Source organism: Montipora capricornis, chromosome 2, assembly GCF_036669925.1.
Source record: "Montipora capricornis isolate CH-2021 chromosome 2, ASM3666992v2, whole genome shotgun sequence".
NCBI lineage: Eukaryota > Metazoa > Cnidaria > Anthozoa > Scleractinia > Acroporidae > Montipora > Montipora capricornis.
In genome coordinates this window covers 35,994,417-36,008,844 of record NC_090884.1, presented here as the reverse complement: position 1 = coordinate 36,008,844, position 14,428 = coordinate 35,994,417, and the positions used below count along the sequence as shown (strand labels likewise).

Below are 14,428 nucleotides of genomic sequence, written 5' to 3'. Positions count from 1 at the left end.
ATGTTACAGAACGCCAGGTGAATAGCAGTTGAAAAACAGAAGAGTAGAAGTTGCTGTGCAGTTGTCAAGTTGTCATCTCATGCATGAATTATGTCATTTTGTACTGTCCCTGAGAAGCTTCATGTAAAAGCCTTGTGGTTTCTGGAAGTCTGCTAGCCAAATATCTTTTATGTTTATATAAATTTATTTCTCACTTTTTTCTTTTGTGTACTCTTTTATCTAATGTGTATTTGTAGTTATAATTAATTATAATTAAAAATTATAAAATGAATTAATTATAATTAATCAAAGGAATGGTAGAGTTAACTTTCGATACCCCAGGAAGTTCTTCAATAATCGCTAGCTTCAGGAATGTGCATATTTGATTGTCTGCGTATGAGCAAACGAAAGCGAAAGAAAGGCCAAGAAGGTGAACGAATAGTAGACTATTTCCGAGTTCACGTCTGCCTCCTCTTCAAAGCGGTCTAAGTTTGATGGTAATTAGTTCTACTTTACATATGAACGAAAACTAATTCTCATAAGAAAACTTCGCACTTAGACTTGCTTTGAAAAGGAGGCAGGTATCAACTCGGAAATGGCCTATTCGGCAATATAAGAGGCCGATAAATTGTATTGTGTCGTTGAGTGTGGTTATTGCTACCGTTTGAAATGTCTTGTTTTATGGACACTATTTGATCTGCCAGTTCGAACGAGGATGGGCAATAACATTCCTCCCGTAGTATTTATTAATTCTATAGGTGTCTCACAAATGGTAAGCATTGAAGCACACGGGGAATTGCGCATGCACAGATCAAAGGGTTAAGAGAGAGAAGGGCAAGAAAATAGAAGCAGTGGCGGTTTTTCTCGTCACTGGGCCTGAGTGTTACCGCCATGATGGAAGTTTCGGCCCGTGGATCGTTTACCGAGATTTTTCACTGCCTTCGGATAGGCAATTCTGTCCCCAAAGGGGCATTTTGGGACAAAAATGTCGGCCCGTAGGATGCTTTCTTACTCACAGCTCATGCAGTATAGTCGCGTCGATCGACGATGCCGGTTTAGACTGAAACGGTTGGATGACAGCTCTGGATTCACAACTGAGAAATCTAACAACGCAGTACCCCCGAGCAATTCAGTTTATTTTTTACTGATACATAAGGTTGTGGAACACACTTAATGAACATTTCTCTGTTATCTATCCCACTCGAAATCACGCAGTTTCAATCGGCAAGCCAGAAAAAGCGATATGTGTGTTGTACAAATACTTGCCGTTGTACAGCATGGCACCTAAGGACCAACCCAGGCTAAACCCTCCAATCTTCTTACCAACTTCGATTGTCTTATCTGCGGGCAAACGGTACCCCTTTGCCAAAAGCTCATACACGAAATTACTCTGAAAGCAATTAACTTTAGCATACGGGTCACTGTTGACATCCTGGAATCGCCGAGCACAAAAGTTTCGGGAACTGACCTCAAACATGGCGGGTGATAGCGATTTTGTGCACTTATAACACAGCATTCCTGTACCCAAGGCGGTGTAAAATATCCCAGAAAACCCACCAAAATCCCCTTGCAAACGAGGTTGATCATAGAACGGGCAATTGGGGCGTTTGCAGAAAAAAGTTTCTTCAATGATTGATGGGCAAAGTGGGACTAAGGCCGACCCTTTAACTTTGACCCTTTGATTACCAATCGTGATTACCTCTTCGTAACCTTTGTGATGACAAGGACTTGAAATCTCATTTGAGGTTGTTTGATTTAACAAAATTGCTTCGAGGCATTTCTTGCGAGCCTCGGTCGCCCCATAGCCAAGATAACTCCTGGCGAAAAGGTGATATTGTTGCCCTCCCAACGTTATAGGAAAGGTATCTTTAGTGGGGTTATCAAAAGTGTTTTGATGGGAAGCCCCGCCCAACAGGGGCGTTAGATAAGCTGCAACTCCGTTTGGGTTCCCAGCCAGGCTAGCGATTCCAGGCTCGACTTTACTAAGAGAGGGGTCGAGCTGTTGAATGTCTGTTAAATCTAACAGAGGAGAGGCCACGTTTATTTTGTAGATCTCTACTTTAGTTTTGTTGGAGCCTGCATCGAATACAATGGCGTGCTTGGCGACATCTGAGACCGCGTCCTGCAACTCGCCTTTGGAAAGGCACCGAGCGTCCGAAACATGTCAGCAGTTTTGATTCGCTGATGAAGAGCAGTAGGATCAATGACCATCGATCCATTGTCACCGAGGCCTGAGAGAAAAAGTAGTGATATCATTGGTTGAGAAATAATCTTTTCGCACGTCTTTCAGAATGGGGATAGAAGTTAAGAATCGTGTGTTGTTCACTTTTGTTTAATATATCGAGGATATAGTTGACATCACCTATGCCAACCAGAGCCTTGATTGCCGAAACGAAGAGTTCTTTTGTCACAACTGGCTGCCACGTTTGAAGAACAAAAAAAAGGACTTTTGTAAGTAGACATCTTCTTATGATAGACGAAAAACAACAACTTTTTCCAGCGAAACGTTGCTTTTCCGTCGATGAAGAACCACATGTCCAAACTTGCATACTGTTAGCGTATAAAACCTTGCATCAAGGATGCAAGTCGTTGAGTGTAACCAATTTCTCTAGGTTCTAAAAACAATCGACGGAGGACAAATTGGAAGATCAGACTTCAAGCAGACAAAAATGGCAATGGACAGTAATTTTTCTTATCTAGGCGTGGCAATTTAAAATAAGCATTGTATTCAGGACAAAATTAACAAGGGCACCCAACGTCAATTTTCGGAAAATATCTGTTCGGAAGACGATTTGAGATCTAGAATTTTCGGAACATTTGTTGTCAAATTTCTTGCTTGCCTGCCTATCCTAGGATTTTCGAACATCTAAAAATTGGTATCATTGCCCATTTTTAACGGATTTTTACCCTAAAAGGTCAACTAGAATTTTTGGGAGCCTTTTTTTCCGGCTGAAATTTTCGAAAAAGTAAGTTTTGATCCCTATAATTTTCGGATCACTAGACTTTCAGCTGGGAAATCCGAACTGATGAAAATTTTTTAGGAGATAAAAATATGCCTATATCTACCGTCTAAATACTAAAATACGTTTAACAATGCTATGTTTAAGTGGTTTTGCACTAAATTCTCGTTGGGTGCCCCTGAATTAAGTCAAGGAAATAACTCTAGTCACAGTTTTAAATGAAACGCAGTACTTCCTTAAAGTTTAACAACCTTACCTTCGCTGTCCTTCTTTCTCGTATGGTCCAACAAAGTGCGGTCCCGCAAAGTGAAAGGCGTTTGTCCGATATGCTTCATTTGTTTGTAATATCTAGAGTAAAATTGAAATTTCCTGTGTTTAACATCTGCTTGATCTAGTCCAATCATATTTTGATTACTCAGAGATTGCCTTTGGCAATTGAGGAGCCAAAGAAATCTTTGAACTGCACGATTAGTGTTTGCGATCACGAACGTGGCCTCTGAAGCAGGCATTGTTTTGTACTTCGATCCCACGACGAGCCAAAAAGACTATTAAAGTGGAACGTAAGAAACTCCGGCTGCATGCAGCAATTTCCGAGTTCAGTAACTTCAGCCTCTTTTCTTTGTTTTATTTGTATTGTCTCTTAACTAATGAATGCAATTAACTGAATTGAATTTCACTCAGCAGAACTTTTACTTCCTTTGTACCAAATACATTGTGAAAAGATACCAAGCACTGAGGCTTCTATTATTTGATCGATTACAGTTTCACTTTGTGGCCGAATTTCCACTAACTTCACATGGTAGCTTATTGTCTTTCGACTAGTCTCTTGGAAATAAATGCTCTCTCTTTCAGCTTTGAAATGGCATGTTAATCTTGATAATATGTCTGGTTTGTCGCAGAGAAAAAAAATATTTATGTGTGAGTGCTTGAACCGCCGACAGGGTCGGTACATTTCGCTGACCCCCAGTCCATGGACTACCCAAACTGACTACCCTAAAAATACTATTTCGAATAAATACTGTTGATCCATGTGTAGGCAGCATCTCAAATAGTGCTTACTTAAGCCTCACCACCCATTTTAAACAGCATTGTTCAACAGTTTTTAAGTCTAAGCACCCATTTCAAAAAGGTTAGCTTTCGATTAGTGTTGTGATGGCCGATTACTTCATGTAAGTTAACCTTTTTAAAATGGGTGCTTAGACTGGGGGTCAGCGAAATGTACCAACCCACCAGCGACATGTGTTCCCGGTCACACTTCACTGAATTCAGCTGTAACGCAGAAAACAAACATGGCATCATATTTGTGTTCGATTTTATTTCTTGGACTCCAAAATCATCGATAATTGATAAATATGCATTTTAGTGCCTTTCTAAAGCCGTATTTGGTCTAGGCTTAAACAGAAAAAGCAAAAAATAAATAAATAAATAAATAATAATAATAATAATAATAATAATAATAATAATAATAATAATAATAATAACGCCTGTTAAAATCTCTGCGTGTGAAAAATACTGCGCATGCCATCGCATGACACTGCCCTTTTAAGATCTCGTTAATTCTGGGATCTTCGTAATTCTCAGCTAAGATCCTATCATAGAACTTTCTTAGCGCTAGGGCCAAGTAGAACTTCTTGCATGTAAGTTGAATACAGAAAACACATGGTGCTACGTCAGTCCGTCTCCTGAGGATCTTTCTAGTGCTAGGATCTTCCTCCCTCCATGTACACACCCTATAATTAGGTAGCAACAACGGAACGAGTAGTCCCAAGTATTCGCCGCTGTTTTCCTATGAAAGCTCAATTTGTGCAATTTTTTATTGCACAAAAGTAATCAGCAGGCCAAGATAAAACTCTCCGCAGAGTCTAAAAAAATTATGTGGAGCGAATTCAGAGCTACCTTAAATTTTCAATTATTTAAGGTGGCTCTGAATCCGCTCCACACAAAGGTTTATTCTGGCATGCTGGTTACATTTCAGAAATAAAAAATGGGGGTCTCCAAGTTCGTTTTTGAGATATGAGCAGCCAAAGCCAACATATGGGGTGTTTTTGCAGAGCTTTCCTGTTGCCACGGTAACTTAATATATCACAAAAATTACCGAATCTTTTTCAGCAATAATTGATGTTCGATATGGTACCATAACATTGCTCTTAAGTAATGAAGCGTTGTTGTGTCAATTCTTCTAATAAGAACGTTTTTCAAGTGTTGGAACTGGTTTGAGCGACATTTAACCTTTCAAATGTAATGGTTTTCAGCCTATTCCTTACATAAAATTAACACGAAAAGTATTTATTTATGCAATAATGACTTTTATTGAAAAAAGAAGTGCTTACGACATAAATGATCATGTGGAAGTCTTACCAGTGTACATAACATTACACGCTTTCTCAGCATTAACAGTGTATAGTCCCAACATATGAAAGTACCAATTTAGTGAATTTTTACCTATGATTCAGAAAATAAGGACCTTTTTTTAAAATTGAGCCTTAAAAGGTTCTTGCACAGAGGAGCTCCAACTGGCCAATTTTAGCCTAGCAGGTTCTTAAAATCTAGGTTCGCTGGTTATAGCCTTATCCACATAGCAAATTTTATGTGGCAAATAAGTAATGACCAGAGCCATTACGGCTCTTGGTAATGGCAATAGGACTGAGTGGAGTCCCATTCGGTCTGTAATCATACGAGTGATAGCAAAATCGGGCGACCGTGCAGCGGGAGTCCGGTTTGCTTTATTACGAGTATGATTGCAGATTGAAATTGGACGACACCAAGTCCTCTTACCAATTAATCATAAAAATTACAGTTTCCGAGAAACGAAGAAGAGACAAGTTATGAAAGAAAGGCGTCAGCATTAATTCCGTAATTACTTTGGTTTTGCATCACTACGCCCGTGATTTCATTAAACATGTTACTCCAGATATTAGCATGCAAGCAGAAGCCACTGACTCCTTCGCACGCGTTTTCCCGTGCTTGGCGCCGGTTGCGCGTTATGATTGGGACATTTGCAATTGATTGTCTGCGTCTACTATGATTGACCAAAATGATTGGTTTGGTTTTGGTCATAAGGAAATCATTTAAAAGCCGCTGAACGATTTAGCTCACAATGAAACGTTAAAATTCGAGTTCGTTCGCAATGGGTAACTCGGATGCCCACATCATCACCCCCTCCCCCCTTTCCCTTCGTAAGGAGTAATAGCATCTCGCAAAAGAGTAGTATCGCTTATTATTCTAACTGCCCATAATCTTGGAGACAGCGTTCAATATCAAATATCTATAGGGATTGTTATTGCCCATCATCTATCTTGGCATCACCATATTGATTATGTATACATGTGATAAAGTAAATAGGAGTATTAATATTATGACTAAGGTTAAACGCTATTTGCAATCAGTATCTATTACTCTCTGGAGTATTCTTATCTAATTTATGGCTGTTTAGCATGGGAAAATAATTACGATAGCCAATTATTACAGCTTATACGTCTACAAAATAAGGCAGTTTGAATAATGATGCAGCGTTGTCTTTCTCAAAATCCTGGCGAAATGAGGCATCAAGCATGACCCGATATATTGGTGTTCCAAAGTGGAGAAGATGTTTTAATTGTAGCCAGTACATCTTTCCCTTAACAACGGCGTAAAGTAGCGTTACTCTTGCCGGGTGTTTTAGGATATCTTCTAGTAAGACCGATTTACCAGGCTGGCTCGGTTTCCGAGATCTCACCTCACCGCTAAATCCTTTGCAAAATTCTCGATGTATTCATATGAGAGGGCGGGCAGGCCCGGTTGACGAGATCTCAGTAGCCGAGATGGACAATTTCCCACATCAGCACTTCATTCAGCCCGGTAAAGCTTAGTTCCCACTGGCGACATAAGGATCATAAGCATAATCATAATCATAATCATAAACATAAACATAAGCTCCTTATGTTCTAGAGGGGACGGCCGCTCTAAAAACGTAAAGCTTTTCCTCGAGCTGGCCGCCATCTTGAAAATGAACCAACCCGAAAGTACTGGTCCTAGACTTTAATTGGCCAAAACACAATGACCCCGTTGCGTCATTATGTTTCTCATTATGTCGTTATGATTTTCGCGTTCCCATTGCAAAGGAAAGCGACATAGTCATAGTCAAAGCCATAATCATAATCATAAAAAAATGGTCGATCATTTTCTTATTATGATTATGTTGATCATAAGGGCGCCTATCAGGGCTCGAAATTGCGACCGATACGGTCGCCAATGCGACTAAAACTTTTAACTTGGCGACTGAAAATTCGAGTTTAGTCGCCATTTTGACGACTATGTTCCTCTGATAAATAAAACACTTAAGGTGAGAAACAATTTCCTTAGTCTCATTTCTGCTTTTCTGCAAAAGGAAATGCAAATTAAATCTGTTTACCTTTTCCAAAAAAACTTGAATCGCGACCTCCGAGAGGACATTACAGCGGCTTTCGCATGATGATCGCGGGCGCAACATTTTGTTCAAAGGCCGCTGCATTCTGTCGCAGATTTGGTCGCAAGGAACCGGCTTTCACCATGTCCTCGATCAAGTGAGACGAGTCTACACCGAAAGTCATGAATTATTTATCACAAGAGAAGGATACACTGAGCGATTTTCGTAATTTGCTGCAGTCTAGAAATTACCAGGAAACAAGATCGTTGTTAGAATGCAAACAAGAAGCGTTTCAAAGCCTTTCAAAAACGTTTGTTCAGAGCGTGCGATTTCTCGCGTTCGATGTGAAAGCTGCAGTTGTTCCTGGCCAAAGTAACCCTGAAATGTTCTTATTACTTTGTTCGCTTACTCCTTAAGGTAAGATTGTCACGCAAAAGTGTTCAGGAATTTTTTCTTTCGTGTTTTAAGTCATTCAAGATCGAGTATTTCGCTCTGTCCCACAACCTCAGCTGCCACAATCTACCAGAAGCCGAACAACAATGCTAATTAAATGAGGCTCTAATCTGAGTTTCTGTTCTTGTACTAGCTGGCGACTGCATTTTTGCATTTGGCGACCATTTTTTCTTTGATAGTCGCCAAAAGGCGACTTGGAATTTTTTTTAATTTCGAGCCCTGCCTATGATTATGTTTCTGGACGTTCCCGCTAAGACATAAGCGACATAACAGCGTTATGTCGTGCTTATGATTATGATTATGATCGTTATGTCGATAGTGGGAACTAGGCTTAACCGGGATGAATGTTTTCCAACTTTGTATGCCTTGTTTGTATTTTTAGTTCTTCGGTGTGCCTTTGGCGGCTTTTTTCACCTCGGTAACCGGGATCAAATTTCCCAAATGAAAAGACAACATTCATCCTGGTAGCAGGGCCAGCTCGGTCACCGAGCTCATATGAAGCCCTTAAATACCAGCTTTGTGTATTTTAATTGTGTCTGGAAAATACATTATTATATAGTTGAGGTAAATCTGAGCATTCTGATTGGTTCTTTCGTGGTCGGGATTTTGCTATACGGACCATTTCCATGGAAACGGTCATAGTCTGTGTATTCTTGTTTTCGAAAGCCGACAATATCAAAATTTGCAACCAGCCGAGCCCGTAAGGAGAGGCCCTTAGAAGCCAGCTTTGCGTATTTTAATTGTATATGGAAAATAGATTCGTATGATATATAATAAGCTGAATTATACTCGCATTTTGACTGGTTCTTACTTATGATATACAAGAGGACAGACACATAGCCGACGTCATTAACAGCTTTTGGGTTTCTTTATTAACAAAGAAATTCCATCTTGACATGCATCTGTTCAATGCAGTCCAAAGAAGACGCTAAGATGTGGCAAGAGCGTCAGTGACACACTCGTCCTGTTTTTGTTCTTTGCGCATAGTAAAGATTTCTGACCTTAGCGTATTGGAGGCATTTCTTGAGCAAATCACCCGCCGGCCATGTCAAACTTGCTAGACTGAAATAAAACATAAAATCAACAAATTTCAAAACGATTAGGAATCATGCAAGAGCAACAAAGAAGTACCTTACTTAAAATGCGTACAATTTATGATTTTATATGGTAAGCAAAAAAATGCGCGCGCCCGCGCTGATTGGTCAATCCGCGGTGGTTCACTGTGCCAATAAACTCGTACAAATGTCGTACGTTTTCTAAATTAATATATTACAATTGCCGAAGTACGGGACTTTAAAGGAGAAGTAAACTGCAGATACCATATGATTTTACCTCTGCTATTAGAAAGTATACGTAAAATTTTACTTTGAAACACGTTTTCAGATCCCAAAGAGCAACACAACTTTTTGAAAAGTGTCTTCTAATTGTGCTGGTGAAACAGTCGACCTTGCAAGCCGCCATTTTGAAAACAATTCTGTAACGTGGCCGCACACACATGACGTCATACAGTTCAACCCAGATGACGGGAAACAAAACGTGAGGTTAACAAACACAACTCCCGCTGCCGGTTATCAGAAAACTCACATCTGGGAAAAAAAAAAACATGAGATTAACAAACAGACTTGCGGTTGCAGGTTATCGGAAAACTCATTATTTGTGTCGACAATTCCTTCTTATGCAGCGCCTAATTTCTCAAAGAGATTGCCCAGCCTTATTTCCCTTCCGTTGTCCTCAGGATCCCAACCCTCATCAACCTCTCTGTTTTGATTCAGTTCGTGTTCTGGCTCAAATTGGTTCGGTTCGAGTGCAGCCATGTTATAACAGGTGAACTCTGTTGCGTCACAAGTAAGCGGCGGCCAGCTTATTGAGCAATATCGAAAATGGCGGCACACGTTAACTCTTTTTTCCAATTTTGTCAGATTGGAAAAGTCTTTCGAGGCTGAAAACGCGGTCAGTCTGTTAATTTTTATGGCGGAGATAATTATCATATGGTTTCTAGAGTTTTGGAGTTTACTTCTCCTTTAACAGAGCGAGAGGCACTTATTTATTTATTTATTTATTTGTTTATTTAGAATATAGTTCAAAATCTTGATAAGGATCTTTGCAGATCATCAAGAATTCTTTGATGATCTTTCAAGGATCCTAAAAGGATCTTTGAACTGATCTTGAAAAGATCTATATCAAGATCTTTTAAGATCCTTGATGAATGCTCCTCCGTTTGATGAATCCTCATATAATCTTTAAGGATCTTTCAAGGATCTTTGGAAAGATCTTTGTAATCTAATCGAAAAGATCCTTCAAAGATCTTCATGACATCCTTGAGGATCTTCAAGGATCTTGATAAAGGTCTTTTCAAGAACAGTCAAGAGGTCTTTCTAGGATCCTTGAAAGATCCGCAAAGGATTCTTGAGGATCTTTTAGGATCTTGATAAAGATCCTTTCAAGATCAATCAAAGGATCTCCTTAGGATCCTTGAGAGATCCTCAAGGAATTCTTGAGGACCTTAAAGGGATTAATTTCTATCAGGATCCTTAAAGATCTAAAAAGATGTTTGGGGGAACTCAGTAATTACAATTTGTTAGTTATCATTGCATCTTTAAAGGGGCTTCTTGAACATGATCAGGATTTTAAAGGGATTCATCTTAAGGCTCTTTTAGGGACGTTTTCTACAGGATGCTTTAGGGATTCTTCAAAAACTTTAGGGAGAACTTGTAGATACCTCAATTAAATAATGTCTTGTGCAATTTTGATCAAGGACGTGACTGTTGAAAGTGAGAAATAATCTAAAGGAGTAATGGTTCATTTATAGCATTTGATAAAAAAATCAGAAACGAAAAACCCAATTGCCTTATGTTGTACTGTACTTATTGCACAATATCAATATGTTCTGACAAAACAATCACTTTATTACAATTTTATGAAATAACATGGGTTAAGTGAGAAGAACCGGAACGAGAACCATCACAAAAGAAAGTGGTATTGCTCTTGTTTATAGAACGACCATTGTTCATATTTTAATTAAGAATCCTCCCGGAAGCTTGCAAAATCTTGCTAAATCTGGCACAATAATCTACATGTACTACATTGTAAGTGTTCACAATGGGGATAAAAGAGTTTGAAGCATAATTTATTCTTTTTCTGAAAAATTGTACAAGAACGAAACATGAGTTACAGTAAAAAACCCACATAAAAGAACCTAGATTTTACGAACCTGTTAGGCTAAGACAGACCATTTAGAGTCCTTTAACTTGCTTTAGCCTACAGTTTTCCATTGGGTTCTTATTTTAAGAAATTCACTCAAACACTGAATACACAAATTTAATATACCTGTAACAAGCTCTACCAGCAACGTATTTGTCCCGGCAGCAACACACTGTACCATGTTTTAATGTTGTTTTTGTTCTGTTTAACTTGCATAGCTTTGTACAAACTTCATATATGGCTTTAACATACTAGGATTAAAGGGATTTTTATAACATAATTATTATGCATGCAGTACCAAAAATAGGCTCAACGTAGGCCACACCCACTTTCATATTATATTTTATTTTCAAAATAAGAACCTGAGTACAGTCTGTAGCCTAATTTTCCAGTTGCCAGTAAGCAACACTTTTACAAGAACTTTCTTAGCCTAGCTTGGGAAAACTTGGTTCTTATATACCTTTATCAAGCAAGTATTGTTACTGTAGTATTAAATATAATTATATGAATAACATTACTTTTTCACAATGCCTTCCCTTATTTGTAGTTGGATTTAGTGGAAATATAAAAGAATATTGTCACAGTGGTGTGGCAAATGGCCTCAGTATTAAGAGGACATGCTGTAATTACTGTATCCTTAATCGCCAAATTTTTTTTTCTTTTTTTTATGATTTTGACAGTGATAAACAGATCTATGCAAATAAGGAAAGTTTAAATGGTCTTTGTGCCATAATTTATTGTTTTTGTTGTTCACGGTAGTTAATAGGAATTGGCCATTCCAAAATTCACGTTTGATTAGCATGTTTTCCAAATGGCATCCCAACCCTGAGGTGAATCAACGCCATAATTGGCAGTAATCATCATGATGGTTCTTTAATAGAGCCACAAAGATCCTTGAAGATCATTAGTGAGAATACTGAATACACCCAAACTGATCACAATTAAAGATCTTGACAACATCCTCAAGAATAGAGTTAACTGAATAGAGTGTAATGTGAAGTGCTAGATTTCTATCCCATATGAACCATGTGAGTGTTAGCCCTACTGATGGAAATGGGCCCACACAAGGACAGAGAAAAACTCTGACCAGGGCTAACGCTCACATGGTTCATATGGGATAGAAATCTAGCACTTCACATTACACTCTATTCAGTTAACTCTGTTTAAAATATAAGCGCTACACGGCCAACGTTTGTTTAAACGTAACCTTTCCTTATCCTCAAGAATAGATCAGGATCTTTGAAGATCTTTGGTAAGATTAATGAAGATCCTTAAAGATCTTTGGTAAGATTATAGTAAAGATCCATAAAGGATCTTTGCAAGGAAGTTTGAGGATCCTTACTAAGATCCTTACTAAGATCCTTAAAGATCTTCATGAAGATCTTTGAAGACCCTCAACAGATTTTCACCAGCTGAGGGCTATAACAAAGTTTTTCCTTACTTTGAAGCAGTCAAGACTCTAACAGGTATAACAATCGTCTAAACAATAAAAGTTTTAAAAACTACTAAAATCAATGTCAAGATGACCATTTAAAACTTTATATAAGAAAGTAACATCAGCTATAACACGCCTTTGCTCAAGAGAATTAAGATTAAGCTCCTTTAAACAAGTATAGCAAATTTAGAGTCAGATTTTAAAATTAACTTTGAAACTCTCCCCTGCACGTTCAATTAAATCAATTAATTCATCTCGGTGTGAGGTGACCAGATCACCAAAATGTACTCCAGCTGGGAACTCACTAAGGAAAAATAAAGGGCCTTAAATCTAGGTATGTCAAATAGACCCTTGCGAGATTAAACCCAACATTCTGTTATCAGTAGATATCTATGATACCTGAATGTATATCAGCTGGTGACAACTAACTCGTTTCAAACTCATCTGCGTCCTGAAATGGAAAGGTATCACCATATTAAGCAAATTAATGAAGTAAATGCCATTCCAGAGGAGCTTTAAGCATGTTGTGCTGAATAGGCCATTTATGAGTTCACTTTAGCCTCTTTTTTAAGATTTCAACTTGCAAGAAGACCTGATATAGTTGTAGTGAACAAACAAAAGAAAAAACTGACAAATCATTGATGTAGCAATTCCAGAAAATATAAGAGTTAAGGAAAAGGAAGATGAAAAAATAAAAATACCAATACCGTATCTAGCTAGATAATTATAAAAGAATCTGGAATATACACTGGCAAAAGTGATTCCAGTAATAAGAGGTGCACTGGAAACAGTCCCAATGAGACTTCCTGAATATCTGACAATGACTGGGGTTAAATAAATAAATAAATAAATAAATGTTTTTTAAGCAAAAATACATGCTAAAAACAAGAACAGTTACATTAAAAATAGCCAAAAGAATTAATTAGAATTACAAGGCTATCGACATTACATTAAATAGCTACTCTATATTTAAAAAAAAGCCTGTTAAAAAAAACTATTTTTAAAACGCTGGGTATTAACCCTAGGGAGTTGACTACTAGGAACTCGGAGGCGTGCTGAGCTTTTTTTCATTTTGGGGACGGAAGGGTACAGAGGGTGACCGGGCATACCGGAGATCTTCTTGAATAGTGAGCGATCAACCTCTTCTAATACGCCATATATGTCAATTCGGTACGAAACATATTTGCGTTTAGAGCAGCGCTGTAGAAAATTCTGAAAAGTCGTTAATTTAGGTATTGAGGAGGCATATACGGGTAGACCGTACGTTAGTTTGGGTAGAACAATTGATCTAAAAAGGTAATCTACGTCTGGTTGTTGGTATCCCTCTCTACGTAAACATCTTATCACATAAAGACACTTGTTGGCCTCCTGCAGCTTAACCTTAATATGCTCGTTAAATCTATGATTGCTTTGTAAAGTAACCCCTAACACTTTTAAACAAGAAACTTGCGTTATATTGTTCACAGAGTCTATATCATGAGCATTTGAACCTTCTTACAAAGTATTAGTTCGTTGCATTTTTTAGGATTACATGCCATGGCATGGTACGCCGGTGGAGATGATCTAGTCAAGAACACGTACTGCACTCTTTTGGGATTGGCAAGGATCTTGAGAAAGGTCATGGAACTGTAAAAATAAACATTGGGCTCCCTTACATTTTAATAATAATAATAATAATAATAATAATAATAATAATAATAATAATAATAATCATAATAATCATGATAATAGTTATTAGTATCACCCAACTAGTCGACTAATGCAAATGATGCATTTTGATTAGCTACGCTACTAGAGGACTATTAGTAATAGTCCTCGAGTAGCAAAAAGGGTGACGCTTTCTTTCCTTTTATTGCCAAATAAATATTTCTTTAACTTGCATTTGCTAACTTTATTATTGCCTTTTCTGTCCGACTAGTTGGGCTATTGACCCATAGCCCTTGCGCGCGAAGGGTCTAATTGTTAAATAATTATTATTAACTATTATTATATTACGTACAATAATAATAATAATAA

At 38.0% G+C, this 14,428-nt stretch overlaps 2 protein-coding genes across 5 annotated transcripts in view; both read right to left on the bottom strand.

Annotated features, from left to right (window-relative positions):
- Nucleotides 1-1,098: 1,098 nt before the first annotated feature.
- LOC138037228 (ectonucleoside triphosphate diphosphohydrolase 3-like) lies at nucleotides 1,099-2,143 on the bottom strand (the record flags this gene model as incomplete). Its single annotated transcript, XM_068883201.1, has 1 exon — nucleotides 1,099-2,143. A coding segment is annotated over one exon (957 nt), but the record flags the coding sequence as incomplete, so codon positions are not given.
- LOC138020321 (uncharacterized) overlaps nucleotides 2,004-14,428 on the bottom strand; it is an 18,424-nt gene continuing 5,999 nt past the window's right edge. For 2 of the 4 annotated variants that reach the window (XM_068867334.1, XM_068867327.1), the window contains 5 exons: nucleotides 12,812-12,863; nucleotides 11,104-11,228; nucleotides 8,778-8,838; nucleotides 3,196-3,287; nucleotides 2,004-2,210 (listed from right to left, as the gene is read on the bottom strand). In XM_068867334.1, the coding sequence (XP_068723435.1) occupies nucleotides 2,201-2,210; nucleotides 3,196-3,287; nucleotides 8,778-8,838; nucleotides 11,104-11,228; nucleotides 12,812-12,863 (340 nt within the window). In that variant the 3' untranslated portion in view covers nucleotides 2,004-2,200. Of the gene's footprint in view, nucleotides 2,211-3,195; nucleotides 3,288-8,625; nucleotides 8,839-11,103; nucleotides 11,229-12,811; nucleotides 12,864-14,428 lie in introns of those variants that run through there. The other 2 variants (XM_068867336.1, XR_011126319.1) reach the window with 2 other exon arrangements.